Raw genomic sequence first — 17135 nt, forward strand, 5'->3', positions numbered from 1 at the left:
TACAACACATTTTACAAAAAATCTCTTAGTGTATTCGAATTCATGAATCAAGATCATGACTACCACAAACAATAATTAGTTTCCTAGGTGTTCCTTCATTTCTTGAACATTGTGGTGATGTTACTGTAAATACATTTGGCTGTGTATTATATCTAGCTTTTTTGGCAGAAAAAAAACTTCCACTAATTCTAGTACAAATGTCTCGCACATTTAAGGAATGACTCTAATTCTTGACCAAATTATTTGAGTATAACCTGGTTTGTGTCAGTATATGCTTTATAATTCACGAAGAACCAAGTAAACATTTTATTACATATTTTTCTGGCTGAGTTGAGTTTTTGCAACTGACCCCAACTATTTCTTTAGCTTTCCCCCAAAAAAGTTATTTTTATTTAATAAAACTTGAATCCACAAAACTCAAAATTACTTCAGATTAATTATTTTTCTCAAAATTTTGAAGTTGAATTTGGTTTTTTATTACAACTTATGCAGTTGATAATTATTCTGACATAATGATTTATATATACAGTGGAGCCTCATTTATCCAGACGCTTTGGTTCTCAGTCAATTTGTCTGGATACCTGAATCACCAGTTAAACAAGTCAAAATAACATTAAAAAATTCTGTTCCGATGAAAAATCGTCCGGATACTGAAGCATCCGGATATCTGAAGGTCCACTGTATTCAATATTTAGTGGAGATTGATTTTTAAGCAAGTTAGCTTAGATTTGATTTAGCACATTTCTTAATGTTCTAATTTATGTATCAATGTTTAAAACACTTAGCATTGTACTTGAATTAGAGGAAGTTTCTTTCCACCAAAGAATGCACCATCAAATGTAACATGTTAACAGTAATTACTGATCCAACAGTAAAAATTCTCTCAATCCATCCCCAATCCACAAGGGAGGATTTGGACAGCTCTCTCATCTGAATGTAGAGCTGATAGATCAGTATGGGCCAATCATCCAAAGCGGCCACATGACATAGAAATAAGCCCAGTATGTATATGTAGGTATTTATTAATGACAATTATTGCAATGTACAAAGACATACATAATTTTATACATATTAACAATGTTATAAATTTAGCTATGTACCTGTATAAGTCTGCATTATTGGATTAATGCACGTAAGCATCCATTATTTTGAGGATTTCTGGAACTGGGAATACGGCATCCCCTATGCATGATAACTCTGTCGTTAAAGACAATCAGTCAAGCAGCTTCAAGGTCTGATAAAACTCTCAGTACCCCGTCACACAAATTCTGACCAACTTTAAAAAACTAGTATAAAAAATGGAATTTACAATGTTTTATCTATTTAAAAAAAATCACAAATACAATCATGATAAAACTTTTGATTGTACACTTAGTGTTTGAGAAAATCATTTATGTATTAAAAATACAACTGTTTAAAACAAACCAGGTTTCTTTCTTTGGTATCTAGTCCTATCCAAATTCATTATATTGAGCATTAAAATAGCATGGCAAAGTCCAACCTTTATTCACAAATACACTGAGAAATGATGTCTCTGCTAAGACAGTAGCTCTACAGGTTAACAGCTCAGTGTATAATGTTAACCATGACTGCAACACCCCAAACCTGAGGATTACAACATCAAAGTAATAACTAATGATTGTAAGGATGATGCGAGATATTAAAATGGTCTGTAGTTACAGAAACTGGTGGTTTTAAAAAGGTAAAAGAAAAGGCAAAAATTGTTCAAATACTTGCAATTCAAATAGAAGTTAAAAAAATTGGGATAAAAATTGCTAAAAAAAATCTACAGTATAATCTGAACCTAGGGGACAGACAGTGCGTAACAATTTGCCAATGTTTTATTTCTCAGCACACACACCTTTGAACTGGTCATATGACTAGATGACTTCTTAAGTGCTGGTTGATGTTGGATATACACTGCATTATGCAAACTTAACAAATACAAAATATAAAGTACAGATAATAAATATACATAAGCTGCCAATAACTCAAATACAGCCTGACGAAAACCAGAACAATTGTAGATGGAAAATCATAGTCCCTGGAGTATCAGATTAATGATGTAAATAAGCATGTAAATATTTGATATGAATAATGTACTGTAACTTCTAAAGTTGATGACTTGTTCAAGGGAGATAACTTGTCTAACAATACACAGTCTACAGTGACATGCCCATACGGAGGATAATAACGATGGCCGACGACTCTGTGGAACTGTTTATCTTCTGGTTGCAGCCTTGATGTTCTACAAAATACAACAGCAGGCATTTAGTACACTGGATATTTATATATCACTATATTAAAGACAGGCCAAATTAAAACAATCTTCGCACATTATCTTGATTGAAACAAGATGACAGTCAATTTAAGAAATTGTGTCTCAAAAAGACAGGCACATTGGATATACATTTCCCTTTTTAATCCTGTAAATTCAATGAAAGTGTATTTTTATAACTGTAAAACAAGTTTACAGCAAACTCAATTACTGTAAATGCTTGAATAGAAAAATGTTGTACTCCAGTTGTACAAGTTGTACACGTATAAAATGAAAGACCTAAAGCTTTCCCAAGGTTTTTCGTGTTTTTCTTCTTTATTTCAAGACAGTATATACATATATATTTTTTAGTTGGATTTATCAATTATTAATGGATGATTTTATTAGATAGATAATAATGCATACTTTCTCAACTTTCTGTAAAATACAAATGCAAACATATATTTTTTTTTTGTTTGCATGGCATCACAAAGCGTAAAATACTAAATGTGTGATAGGTAAAAAAGTTATCCAGTTGCTGATTTTCGCAGGATTAAGGGAATTCTTTCAAACTGTAATTAAGTGCGAGTTTGCTATTATTTCGTTGTTTGAATATTCTGAAGAGAGCTTATAGGTTACAATCATTAAATACTAGTTAGTAAAATTTATACTTATGTCGACATACCAAAGAAATGCAACAAGCTTTAAACAACAAATATCAACATTTTTATACGATGCTATTTACAATTTAGCTTAGATTCTAACATTGAAATTAAATATGAAATTTTCAGGCAAAGCAATCAAAATGCTTTATAGTCATTATTTGGAAGCCTTCCCTTTGCTAAGAAATAAGAACTTTTTTGATGGGAATGTTACTGCAACATCTATGATGAAGAGAAATCTAATCTTTTTCTAATTTTTTAATTCAACAAAATATGATGAATTTTATTAAGTGGGCCTCTGAGCTAGGTCCTGTACCACGATGAAGATCAGTCAACCATTAAATTAACAGTGACATAAACTTCAGAATGTCTGCACTAAGTACAAAATTATCCCCCTTTATCTGATTTCCTCCTACTTAGTATGCTGCATTTCTTTTGTATGTCATTGTACATTGAAAATTAATTAATGATAATGCAATTTATCTTAAAGCATTTATATGTCTATAGAATGTAACATTTATTTCTATACATGTACATATGTATATACAAGTTTACACTTATAAGTATTTACAGTTATAGATAAGGATATAAAACAGATAACTGCTAACAACTTTCACATTTAGATACCATATTCATTCCCTGTACAGATGATTTTGTTCATACAACTGTGTTTAAGATAGTTCTAACACATTAGGACACTTGTATGGTATTTTATTCAGTAGAGACTTTATGGTATTTTATTAAATGGAGACTTTTCAATAGTTATATGGTATTTTATTCAGTTAAGACTTTTCAATAGTTATATGGTATTTTATTCTGTAAAGACTTTTCAATACTTGTATGGTAATTTATTCAGTAGAGAGACCTTTGAATACTTGTATACACTAGATGAATAAGTCACTTACACTTGACTGCTTCCATGAAGTGCTACAAAGGGATCATTCATTATTTTATTCCAGCTTTCCCCCAAAAAACCAGGAATATCAAGTTAATAGTGCTATGAACAAAACAAAATATTTAAAATCTAAAGTGGTGCATAGCCTGCTGTGTATCCCTTGCCTTTGGAACCTATATCCAGAAAAAAATTATTTGTTGTTGAAGTAAAACACATCCAACAAAATGATATACATCTACTTACTACTGTATTAAAATGAAAGCCCCCAAAAAGCCCTTAGATAAAGTTTTAATACAGTACTATTCTTATAACTATTTGTGCACAAAAAAGCCTAAAAATGATGAGACAAAATGGCCTTAATCAGTAACTCTGGTGGGAAACTACTGTGAATATAAAGGAAGAAAAACAGTAAAGAAAAAAAAAAACTAGGAAACAAATCAACAGGTCCCAGACCCAGAAAACACCAAACTTACCCGAGTTACTTGCTAAAATAAATTCATGCCAAATAAAATTTAATGAACAGAAACAAAGGTTTGTGTTAGCAGCCACCCCCTATTTATAGATCAGACTGTTTGTGTTAACCACCACCTTCTATTTATAGATCAGACTGACACTGGACATATCATATCCCCTATTTACAGATCAGACGGTGGGTGTTATCAGCCACCCCCTATTTATAGATCAGACCGCCACCGTACCTTGGTGATGTTGATTCCGGTCAGATTCTCCACCACGTGTGGCATCTTCTCCATCAGGGTCAGCACCTCCCCGGACAGTTTGGCAGCTCCCACTTCTCCCTTACCGCTGGACACCATGGTGATCTTCTTAGCACTGCACAGAGGGGCCGAGATTTCAGCAGCCACCTAAAATAGACACGTATAAATACTCAACAGTGCAGAGAGAGAAAAGATTCCATCACATATTAATAGTAACACTCCACAGAGGAACAGAAACTCACTTAACATAGTGTACACACTATGAATTGATACTTAACTTTGCACAAAGGAATAAACACCTCAGCAGCCACCAGTATACTGTCATTACTGGTATCTTTGACTGACAATAAGTCCTACCTTTGGTAGAGTTTCCAGTATATTGTCATTTTTGTTATCACTGGCTGACATAATATGGGCTAAGTTTGGTAATAATTTTAGTACATAATTTCTACCTTTGGTAGAGTTTCCAGAATAATGTCTGGTACCTTTGACTGACAATAAGTCCTACCTTTGGTAGAGTTTCCAGGATCATGTCAACCATAGCAGCGTCCTGGTAATCCTTCCAGGCGTCGGCCTTCTTAGCCATCTGTTCTGCCTCAGCCTTGGCCTTAGCCTCCACAGCAAAGGCCTCAGCTTCACCCTTCACCTGAACAAAAATAATCACGACATAAGTCATCACATTTACATTTAGAGTTCTGCATGAAATTAAAATCATATAACAGGTAAGTTATTTTCCATGCTTATTTCCTGTGTTGAAGATAAACTGAAAGTAGAATTCTGGCCACACCTACCTTAATGGCTTCTGCTTCAGCCTCGGCTTCTAAGATTACTCGTGTTCTGTCAATAAAATATAAAGATTTATTTACAGGGATAAAAGCATTATAAAACACTCTAAAAAGATCCACTTTACATTAAAAGATTAACTGGTAAATAATGTGCCACATTAAGACCATTGGTATCATGTTAACTTCAATTTTTTAATAACATATTGTATTTACATGTTAACCTCAGTAAACCAAGTCTGTAGTTATACTTAACATTTACCTGTTGGCCTCGGCACACATCTCTAGCCTTTACTTTATATTACCTGCTGCCTTGGCACACATCTCTAGCCTTTACATTTACCTGTTGGCCTCGGCACACATCTCTAGCCTATACTTGACATTTACCTGTTGGCCTCGGCAAGTTTCTCAAGCCTGTACTTCTCAGCATCAGCAGGTTTGCGGACTGTGGCCTCCAGCTCTCTTTCGCGGCGGGTGATTTCTTGTTCCTGGAGCTGAATCTGTTGAGTCCTTTCAATGACCTTGACCTGCATGTCTTCTTCTTTGATTGCTTGTTTGGTCTTGGCAGCCTTTAATTGAATGTTTATTGATTGATTATTTATATGTAAACTTGTAGTTGATAGGTGTCAGTATCATCTTATCTACAGAAAATATGTCCAAATATGCAACTGATATATCAATAATCAAAATCCAGCTTATAGGTGAGCACAGGTATGCTTTCTTACCTAAGTAAGGACATACATGTTATCAATATTTCTTAATAAGAACTGACCTGTAGTTCGTAGGCTAAGTCAGACTGGGCTTTCTTGGTCTGAATCTCCATGTCGTAGGCAGCATTCTTCAACTCGAAATCTCTCTGTGACTTAGCAATGTCAATATCTGTTGTGTACCTGGCAGCCATTCTCTTCTCCTCAGCATTAGCTTCCTGTAATACGCAAAATCATTTACTTTAGATTCTACTTTAAAACAACAAAATCTGAAAGGGCTCAAAGATTATCTAGATCTTTACAGTTACTTGAAATTCGTCAAATAACTTGGCTTTTAGAAAAATATTCCGCATTTTATTTCATTTTAAATCCTATATATGGCTTCATCAAATCCCAAAGGCAATGACTTCCAAAAAAAATTGCATGAGAATGCTTGAATTGCCATTGCCAAACAACACTTTGGTCATTCTAATCTTAGGCTCTCGCAAACACATTCAAAATATTTCTGTAAATAAAGTTCTTTTGTGGGACTATAAAGAGTTCGTTTATGATAAATTTGAATTTTTTTTTTACAGAATTTACATGATATGAGGATGCTTGTAATCTAATATATAATTAATAGAAATGAATACAGATTCGGACCCTGATTCCGGCCTCCATGCGAGCCTCAGCCTCCCCCATTCTTGCGTCCCTCTTGACTGTAGCTGTCTGAGCCATACCAAGGTACTTCAGGTAACCCTGCAAAACAGAAATAGATGAATCTTTTATATTTCTACACATATGGTTCAATTATAATAATCAAAATATGCAATCAACTTTATATCATTATCAGAATGATTGTTTATGTAAAGGTATTTCATATTCCTTCTTCTTAGAGAAAGACACACAACCAGTATCCATCCCAAAAATTTTCATATTACAATATAAATATGTGTGAATTTCCTCCTTTTTCTTTCTTTCTTTCCTTTCCCTTTTTTTTTTTGATTAATACAAAATCAAATTATTAGTATCCTTTCTGGATAAACTAATGAACCATGCAGTGATACAAACTGGCACAAATTCTTCTAACATGTATACAAGAAATAAAAATTATGTAATTCCTAAGGATGCTCTACTAGGTCAAACAAACAGAAGAGAAAGAATGGGGTAGGGAATTTTTTTCATTCACTACAATATGAAACTTGGAAAGCAACCTACCCCCACCCCCAGATTTTGGGTATCCTTTCATGTGACATTAATACACATTAATATAATAATAAACCTAAGAAAGAGTGCAACCGAAGAAGGTTATGAAGGATGACTTATCAAAAGCATTTAAGATTTCAATCAGTCACACTTGATTAACAGTATGCAAATGCAACAAGATAAACAGGCCCATGTACCACAATGCTCACTAACAAATGATGAATATGTACATTAATGACACCCTTTTAGGATATGAAATACTGTTAAAAGTATAAATTTTCAACAATTTAAATTTCTTTTATATTGAGCTTGATAGCATATTTAAGGAATCACTGTCTAGTCAGTATAGTATGCCAGGGCATCAACGATAGTGGGAAACATGGGATAATTTGCATAACGGGCTAGGACTCCCATGCAATTTTAATAGCCCTCACCCACTGACATCAAACACAAAGGCAGCCCCACAAGATTTAAATGCGTATTTGGCCTTCTTAGCGTCAGACAAAGAGACAGATGCGCACAAGATTTGCATGCATATTAAGCCTCCTTAGCTCCTGACCTATCGACCTGCCTATTTACATTCTGGTAGAATTATCAAGAAATCAGCTCTGCTAACTTTCAAAGAGTTATCACAGAGAAAAAACTTAGAAATGGAAATATTTTTCAATAAATCATTATAAACAACCATGGCAACATGGTGGGGTTAATTGATGACTTCTAATGCTTCAAACCTTTGATTTTCATACCAATTTAACACAAATTCGCGTTTAACAGTGGGGGTCTTTGTCTTCCGAGGGGGGTCCTAGGTAACCTTTTTCTTGCTTTAGTATATAAATTTAATAATCTCCAAATTCCAGGGGGGGTCTTGACCCCCCCCCCCCCGACCCCCCTCTTCATCTGTGCATGAAAATTTCTATTTCAAGTAGTTATAGCCTTATTACTTGGCAAAAGGAAACACAATGAACGAGAATTACATCTAGTTTACTAAATTAAGTACCCAGTTTCATTGAAATGGGACCAAAACTATAGACCAGTAGAGCTAAAATAGAAGAATAATTAGTGAACAACAAACATGCATAAAAATTATTTTTTTTTTACTGTTTCTGGCTCATTCTGATAGAAAAAATAAAATTTCAACATTATACTAATGTAACAGAATACATGTATTAAGATCCATTATTTAATAAATGATTGAATTGTATCAATATGTTCAAGAACTTAAGAAAAAATGAACATTCAAATCAACAGGCAAGAATACTGAATTGTAATACATGTATATTTAGAATCTTTTAAACAAGGGATACTGAGAAAGCTGCATATGTAGTTAATATCTTAAATATTGTTGTTTTAAAGAAGGGTATCAATACTCTAACCCTCATGTATAAAGGAACTGTCTATACATTATTTCTGTTTGTCTATCAAATATTCAGAAACTGATCTGTTTAACAAGTTTAAACTGAAAGAAGAACGATATATTTCAAAAAAATGTATATTCAGTGATCAGTAATCAATGCTACATGATTATGATGATAGGTCAAACAATTCAAAACTGAACTGGTTTTTTTTTCCACAAACCAACAACCAAATCTAAAAAGCCATTCTAATGCTTGGATATAATAATTAACAAAAATATGCCACAAATTATGCCCACCAAACATGTTGTGACAATCCACTCAAACCTTATCAATGATATACAATGAAAGGGATTCTATTTCTAAACAAAAAGGAAGTTTTTTTGAGTGTGAAGCAATCAATGACCATAATAACAAAAGATATAAGCAGCTACGGAAATCAAGAAGTCTTTGACGACAACAGAACATTCCAGTCATAAGCAACTATGGAAATCAAGAAGTCTTTGACGACAACAGAACATTCCAGTCATAGTTACATGGTCTGGTTCCTGTGTCCACAGAAGCGTAAAGGGACAGCCCACCACAATCAGTGTTAAGACTCTTGTATTACAAATATTTAGTCAGAAACGAGTGAAACTTGGCAGTATGATGGTGGAGACTTACCCTGTCGTCTCGGATGTCCTTGAGGGTGTAACTGACCACACAGATGCCCATGTTGACCAGATCAGAGGAGGCCACTTCAAACACAGCCTTAGAGAACTTCTTACGATCTTTGTAAATTTCCTGAAATTAATTAAATGGCTTATGTGAATTATAAAAATAATAAACTATATATTTCTCGATAAGTCCACTAAAAAGGTGTATCTCAATCTTATTTCCTCTTACTCTGAGTCAAAGATTGGACAATCCTATATATATTTATTATACACTTGCATTCTTTCAGTGGATCAATCGTTTATCTTAGTCCTTAGTTGATACTGTTAAAGTGGATGTACAGAAAAAGTCAAAAATGTAAAGAAAAAAAATATTGACTGACAAACTTAAAGAGAAACTAGGGGAAGGAAACCAGTGTTACCCAGGTGTCATGATAATCCTACCTAAGTCTCTCTGTTAATGCTGTAAATAGATGTCTTAACCTCACCTGTCCTTGATCACTTTACCTCTACTGTCATATTTCCCATGATGGCTCTCTGATGACCTTCAAGGGTCTCCAAGGCCACCCTCTCAATGTCACGCTCTGATTTACCCAAAAACAGCTCACACGCAGATTCCATCATCTCCTTAGATGATCCCTGGATTTTTACCTGTGTAATCAAATATCAATACTGAATAATTCTAACATAATAAATAATCAGAAAATCAAACTTGTGTAACACGTTTTCATGATTACGCTTACAAATTCATACCAAGTACCTGCTCTAAATTTTGAATACGACAAATTATGAACATGTATATAATACATGTGGCAATTTCAATTTGTTTAAAATAAATCTGTTGTGTTACCTGAGCGATTCCTGTGACAGATATTGCCACGCCCAGCTGTGTGTAGACATTAGGACTGTCAATCTGTAGGGTCATTGTGTTCAGAGAGAGCCTGGAACAGAGTATATTGTGTATTTATTTTAATTTAAACAATATTTTATTATGAATAAACAAAACAGGATTGGATAGCAGGCACTGCCCATATAAGTCCTCTCCATGATAATATGATATTATCCATGATATATAGTGTATAACAAACCTACCAACAGAATGTCCCCTCATTATATACACCTGTAGACTGAATTATCCATTATGATTCAACAGAGTCTCAATAATATTGTATTCACATAATTGTATCAAAAGTATCTAAAGAGACTCTTCACTCAATGTGACATTGATTACATTGTTACAATAAATAATGAAAAATAATGTGTCTACTTTTTAAGGTACACATAAAAAAAACTTTAAAAATTGTGCCAAATGTTAAACTTTCTGAGAAGTGTGCATACACCTTCACCTACCTCTGCAGTTTCTGAATGAGAGGCCAAACAAACACACGGCCACCAGGAATAAATGTGGACCCCGAGTGACAGCATCCTGAAATGATACAGAAAAATTAATCTCATCAAAAAGATAAAAACAATATATTTTTTTATTAATTTCATGATGATCTTCCATTGAAAAAAGCATCATTTTCAATATCTTGCAGAGTCTATAAATTATCATCTGAAGCAAAACCTGCAGAAGTGAGTGATAATAATCCGTTTTCACTAGATATATTCATTTAAAAAATCATTTTAATGAAAGTTCAATTACAATTAAAAATTTCTTTTTTCCTAAATGAGTTCTTCAAGATTTCAATGTTTGAGTGGGGAGCCAGTCAAAGCGCCCCCTAATAAAAACGTCACGGTCAAAGCATCCCCTAATTTTAGTCAAAGTGTCCCTTGATTTTAGTCAAAGCGCCCCCTGATTTTGGTAAAAGCGCCCCCTAACATATTTCTATAGAAAAAATACCGCCCCCAAATATTGGTCAAAGTGTCCCCTGATTTTCGTCAAAGCGCCCCCTGATTTTGGTCAAAGCGCCCCCTAACATATTTTTATAGAAAAAAAAACGCCCCCAAATATTGGTCAAAGCTTCCCCTGATTTAGTCAAAGTGTCCCCTAATTTTGGTCAAAGCGCCACCTAACATATTTTTGTAGAAAAATACCGCCCCCAAATATTGGTCAAAGCACCCTCTGATTTAGTCAAAGCGCCCCCTATATATTTTAACAGGAAAAAAATGTTTCGAGTCGATACCCAAGTAATGGTCTAAACGTCCTCTGATTTTGGTCAAAGCATCCCCTTATAGAAATTTTTTCAAGTAACTGCCAAACAATGATAATATTATAAATACAAAATAGTTTTATTCCGTAACATGTTTGTACAAATATATTAGGGGGCGATTTGACCCAGGGAACACTTTGACCAAAATTGGGGATATATATATATATTGCTTGGGGACGCTTCCCACACGATTTTTTCTAAGAAAAAAATGTAAGGGGCGCTTTGACTAAAATCAGGGGACGCTTTGACCAATATTTGGGGGCGGTTTTGTTACATCATTTTACTGTAAAATTCTATAAGGGGCGCTTTGACCAAAATCACGGGACATTTTGACCAAAATCAGGGGACGCTTTGACCAAAATCAGGGGACGCTTTCACGGGACGGTTTTATTAGGGGGCGCTTTGACTGGATTTCTTTGAGTGTATAGATATGTTGGGGTCATGGCAGCGATTTTTTTCCATGGTGATGTCCCATTGGGAAAGAGTCCGGTACCGGTTCAATTGGGAAAAATAACATCGAAGAAAAACAAAGGAGAATTTTCTCTTATTTATGCAAATGCAACGTATTTTGCGTTTATTCCAACTTAATTACCTATTACTGCTTGTTTTAAAGAATAAACAAGTACTTATTGTTTTTATATCAACGTCCCTTGTTTTCACATTGTCATGCTTTCAATTTGTCAAAATATAATATGACACAACGCTGTCTAAACCACTGCTCCCGCCAAATTACAACTTTGTCTACTTTCGATTTAAGCAGAAGTGAAACAATTAGTCAACTTGTACAATGTTTCATTTAACAAGAAATACGATTCCGTCGTAATCTTTTGCTTCACAGTTGAATTGGGAATTTTTAGTCACAGAATTGGGAAAAATTAACGTTTTTTGGCATTGGGAACGGTGCCGTTTATCGGCACCAGTTATATAAGGAAAAAAAACGCTGCATGGATATTGGCCTGGGTAGCTCTGCTGGCAGAGCACCTGACTACAGAATAGTAAAGGGGTTCTGGTTTCAAATCCTGGTCCTGTCATAGATTTTATCCATTCATGTTAGTAGTTACAGGTTTGGTGCTGTTGAACACTCCTGAATTTGCATGTGCAATTACAGCCAAGGGCAAATAAGAATTTCCATTGTCTTCAAGGACAAAGACAGTTTAAGGAGGATGGAGGAATGTAATGGTTTTGGCTGTGGATATTGCCTGGTTAGTAGGTAGAGCACCTGACTACTGATACAAGGGTCAGGGGTTTAATTCCTGGTCCACTCAGTCAAACATTTTTCAGATACAGATATTAAAATGGTGAAATAATTCTAATCAATATTCCAAATTTATTTGCTATAAATAAAGGTAGTTAAATTTTTTCGATTTAATTTTTTGTTAACTTATTTGTTAAAAAAGCCTTTTTACTTTCAAATTGTTTCTTTTTTCAATCATTCATAATAAATTATGAATTTTAGTCATCCAGATTTCTATCCAGCGATTTTGCTTTTCTATGCATCTCTTATCCGCTTTCTGCCTTTCCGGTTGCGTCCATCATCCATGTTAAACATCAAATTGACCCTGCCCACTATCTTGGCTGCCTCATTATTATGCACGAACGACCAGGCATAACTAACTTGATGTCTTCACTGTCTATCCTGATTTTATTATTTCTTAACATATTTTAATGCATATTACAAGTGAATGTTTACATCTTTTGTTACTAAATGTCTAAAACGCAATACAGTTTAATGGAAATATGATAGCTTTTGCTGAAACGCTAATGATATGTATTGCGAATCAAAACGATGCAGTGCCATACCCAAAAGTGCAATTGGTCTTTCATGCAATTACTAGTAAAAAGTGTAAATAATTTTACCTGAAACCACCATTACTTCGTTCGGACCACATGTCTCGAACCCCATCTTTGCTGAAGAAAACTACCTTTCGAAATGTTATTACTCTTTCGCAATGGTTGACCGTTTTCCTGTTTAGATGTTCGAGGTAAATATTTTCCTTGAATATGATTGGTCAATATCAAAATTAGGCAACACTTGCTGGAGATGTGGAAATGTATTCATGGGTGTGGTTGCAATGGATATATTTTATAAACTATTGAAATGTTGTAGATTTTAATTCAACATTCACTTTGATTTCCCAAAAAGTGATTACATTGAACTATAAACTTTCCTGTTAAAAACATATTTTAGAGACATTGAACATTATTCTTGGCATTATAATTAATATTATTACAGCATGCTCTTTGATGCAATTTGGGATTCAGAAGGAGTATTATATCATGAATTTAGATCAGTAGCAATGTTTTAAAAGTGAAATGAACCTTCAGGGAAAAAGTTGAAAAGCAATTAGGCTAGAAAAAAAACTTGAGTATCCTAACTTTGAAATCCTATTGGGTGGAAAGGGGGGGGGGGTGTATTGTCCTGTGCGGAATTAATGAAGACCAAACAAAGGAGAGGGTAAATGACATCCAAATCAAAATTAACATTTTAAAATTAAATATTCGTGAAAATTTGGTAGCATCCTTCATAAATCATAGATATTTCAATGCCAAAACTGTAGTTTAATCAAAGTACTGAGACAGTACTGAAAGACGGGGTCAAAATAATTTTCATGCTAGATTTCACAAATGTAAATTTTTTTAACGAGGTTTGATAATTTTGTAGGATAACAAACTAAAAACAAAACTGTGAATAATATAAATTCGCGTTTTTCATTTAAGTCTAGAAACCTTTTTAAATTGTCCGAATTTCACCTGGTATATATAATATATTGTCCGGAAGTAAACAATGGATGATATATATAATACTACGCAGGAGGGTACTTTGTTTACTATAGTGTGTTTAACATTTAATATTTTGAGTTTACGTTTACAAAATGCTACATTAATTTCATTTATAAAAAGTTCTTATCACTTTCTTCAGTTTGATATAGAATGCTTATATTTTGATCAAAACAATTTCTGCACTCTTTCATATAGCGTAGATTTAATTCATGTGTTATCACCACGGCTTCCTTTTTCATGGCTCTGACAGTAAACTAATAGACGGGGTCACGTGACCCCGTCTAAAAATGTATTTTTGAAAGTTCTGGTGTATTTCTCAATAAAGAATATTAAATTCATATAATTATATGGCGTATTTTCGTTCAGACTAATTAAAATTAAAAAAAAATCTTTCTATTTGTCTGTTGCTTTATATATTAAGATAAGACTTTCCTATAAATTACACAATTTATTGAATCAATATCACTTCATAGATATCACATATTTCCTACAATAACCGATTTATTCCCGACCCGGAATTAAAATAACACAGTTTTAAGACATTTAGACTAATATAAACGTGGGGATATTTAAGTTCAAAATCAAAGAAATTTTGAATTTGAGCGTGAATAACAAATAGCATATAAATCTACACTAATCTCGTATTCGCAATTAATATAGCTTTGTTACAACGCACTTTGAAAAATTACGCACTTTGAAAGATTTTTTCAAAGTGCGTTAAAATTTGGGACCAAGCTAACGCACTTTGAAAAAAATATTTTTTTTTCAAAGTGCGTTAATATCGACCATATTAACGCACTTTGAAAAAAATGTAAAGATTGATCAATATTCCTTCAAATAATCGGTATGATAAATAACAGATCCTGGTTTGATAACTTTTTTATGATAAAGTCACTGTAGGACCTGAGATATTGACGTTTCAAATATTTAAGGTTTTGATAAAATAAAAGGGAAAATTAAAGGGTCTTGAAAAAAAGAGTGACGATTGTTTATGTTCATTAATTCGTTTCTTCTTTTTTTTTATTCAAGTCTTTGATAAGTAGATGTAAAGGTGTATAGGGGGCACTAACAGAGGACAGCTTCAAGCAACTTAGCATTTATCATAATAAAAAGGGGCCAATTTGATTGTTCAAAACTATGAAAATTCTTTCTCTCTCATACGTTTTACTGTACTTAAAAATTTCTAGTTTTAATCTGTTTTAATTAACTCATTTATTATTGGAAGTTTTCAAGGTCATACCAGTTAGGTAAATACATAATTATATGAATGCTTTGAGTATAGCATAGACATCGAGACTGGGCGAAGGGCCAGGGAGGGGATCGGGGGCTAAGCCCCCAACTTATTTTGGAAAGATATATACATCGTATAAGCATTGAAAATGCAGCGTACCCTTTTTAGGTTTATTGCTCCCCTCCCCCGTTTGTTACCGACACCTATGTATTGGAAAGATAAAGATTTGGACTGAGGGATCTTATACCCGTCTTCTCCTCTTTTCGACGGGAGTAAATCAATTCGTTTTTGAGGTTAGGGTTAGGCTTAGTTTTTTGAAAGATAAATAACAAATAAAATCTTTCCATGACTAAAATATGATTTTTTTTTTTCAAAGTGCGTTAAGTGTCTCCATGGTAAAATATATTGATGTAGACTCTTAACGCACTTTGAAAAAAATTTTAAAAGTGCGTAATTTTTTCAAAGTGCGTTGCCACATAGCTTTAATTTTTCCAGTTACTAGTATTTATCATATGGTTCTCTGTAAACATGGTAAAGGTAACGGATCCAAAGGTAACAGGGTCGTGAATGGGCTGTGATCTGCTAGAACCAATACTCAACGGTAAAGTATATCGTAACGTTTAAAAATTGTTAGCTCACTAGATAGTATAGCTACAGAACCGTACGTAGCTCTCCGAAAAAATATATATATTGACAGACCGGTCTGTCAATATAATTGTTCGAAGAGCTACAGTTATGCAGCTATAGATGGTAAAAACTGCAAGTAGCTCAAAGGTCCCCAAGACGAGTTATTGTTCTTATAGTTTACAGTTTGTTATATAAAAAAGATACACAGTTGCTTCTCTTAGTTTATTGTCAATAAAAAGACAATCATGAATGTTTTCTCTGACATAAAAAATGAACAAGAGGCCAATAGATTAATTATCATGGAATAAAATCGTTAGAAGAGAAAGCTATCCTACCAAAGCTACAATGTTGTATGTGGCAACGCACTTTGAAAAAATTACGCACTTTGAAAAATTTTTTCAAAGTGCGTTAAATTTTGGGACCAGGTTAACGCACTTTGAAAAAATAATTTTTTTTTCAAAGTGCGTTAATATCGACCATATTAACGCACTTTGAAAAAAAAATTCTGCATGGCTTAGTCAATATTCCTACAAATCTTAGGTATGATAAATTATCATTTGAACCTGATTTGATACTTTTTGTCCCCAGCACGAAAAGTGGGATATATTAATTTGGGTCTATCTGTCAGTCTGTCCGTCTAGCTGTCCGTCCATCCGTCTTTCTGTAACGCTTTCGTTTCCACACGATATCTCGCCAACCCTTTGAACATTTGCAATGAAATTTAACATAACAGAATCCATGTGGCCTTAGGAAGACCCCTTTTGAATTTGGGGTCAAAAGGTCAACATTCAATGTCGTAAAGAACTACGAACGATAGTATTGTTCTTCCGCCTATCTCTTAGTCAATTCTCAAATGTTAACATATTGGAATGATTCTAAAAAAATTTATAGATATTTATATGAATTTTCATAAAACCTTACTTATTTGGGATACCAAAGAGAAATAACTCTATAATTTTGGCAAAACTTGTGTTTTTAAACACCTGGAGTTTAACAGAGAGATTATCAGATATGGTATCAAATTAACATCGAAAAGCAGACAGGTACTGTAGATTCCTTAATATAAGCAAGGAATTAATTTTTGCGTAATTTCGCGAGAAGTATCACTCGCAAAAAATATATTTCTCGCTTTTA

The 17135-nt window shown here is 33.6% G+C and overlaps 1 protein-coding gene across 2 annotated transcripts; it reads right to left on the bottom strand.

Annotated features, from left to right (window-relative positions):
* Positions 1-1002: 1002 nt before the first annotated feature.
* Positions 1003-13343, bottom strand: LOC134255402 (flotillin-1-like). Of its 2 annotated transcripts, XM_062737914.1 has the most exons (13): positions 13220-13343; positions 10560-10635; positions 10060-10150; positions 9717-9860; positions 9220-9339; positions 8303-8317; positions 6662-6757; positions 6085-6237; positions 5700-5881; positions 5322-5367; positions 5039-5176; positions 4513-4677; positions 1003-2248 (listed from the first exon to the last, which is right to left on the bottom strand). In XM_062737914.1, the coding sequence occupies exons 1-13, from the start codon at positions 13263-13265 to the stop codon at positions 2222-2224; spliced, it is 1299 nt and encodes a 432-aa protein (XP_062593898.1). In that variant the 5' UTR covers positions 13266-13343; the 3' UTR covers positions 1003-2221. The 2 variants fall into 2 exon arrangements, with proteins under 2 accessions (XP_062593898.1, XP_062593899.1); XM_062737915.1 differs by lacking the exon at positions 8303-8317.
* Positions 13344-17135: the final 3792 nt, after the last annotated feature.

Source organism: Saccostrea cucullata, unplaced genomic scaffold, assembly GCF_032062105.1.
Source record: "Saccostrea cucullata isolate Sc308-1 unplaced genomic scaffold, CSIRO_AGI_Scuc_v1 ctg926, whole genome shotgun sequence".
In the NCBI taxonomy this organism is placed as follows: Eukaryota; Metazoa; Mollusca; class Bivalvia; order Ostreida; family Ostreidae; genus Saccostrea; species Saccostrea cuccullata.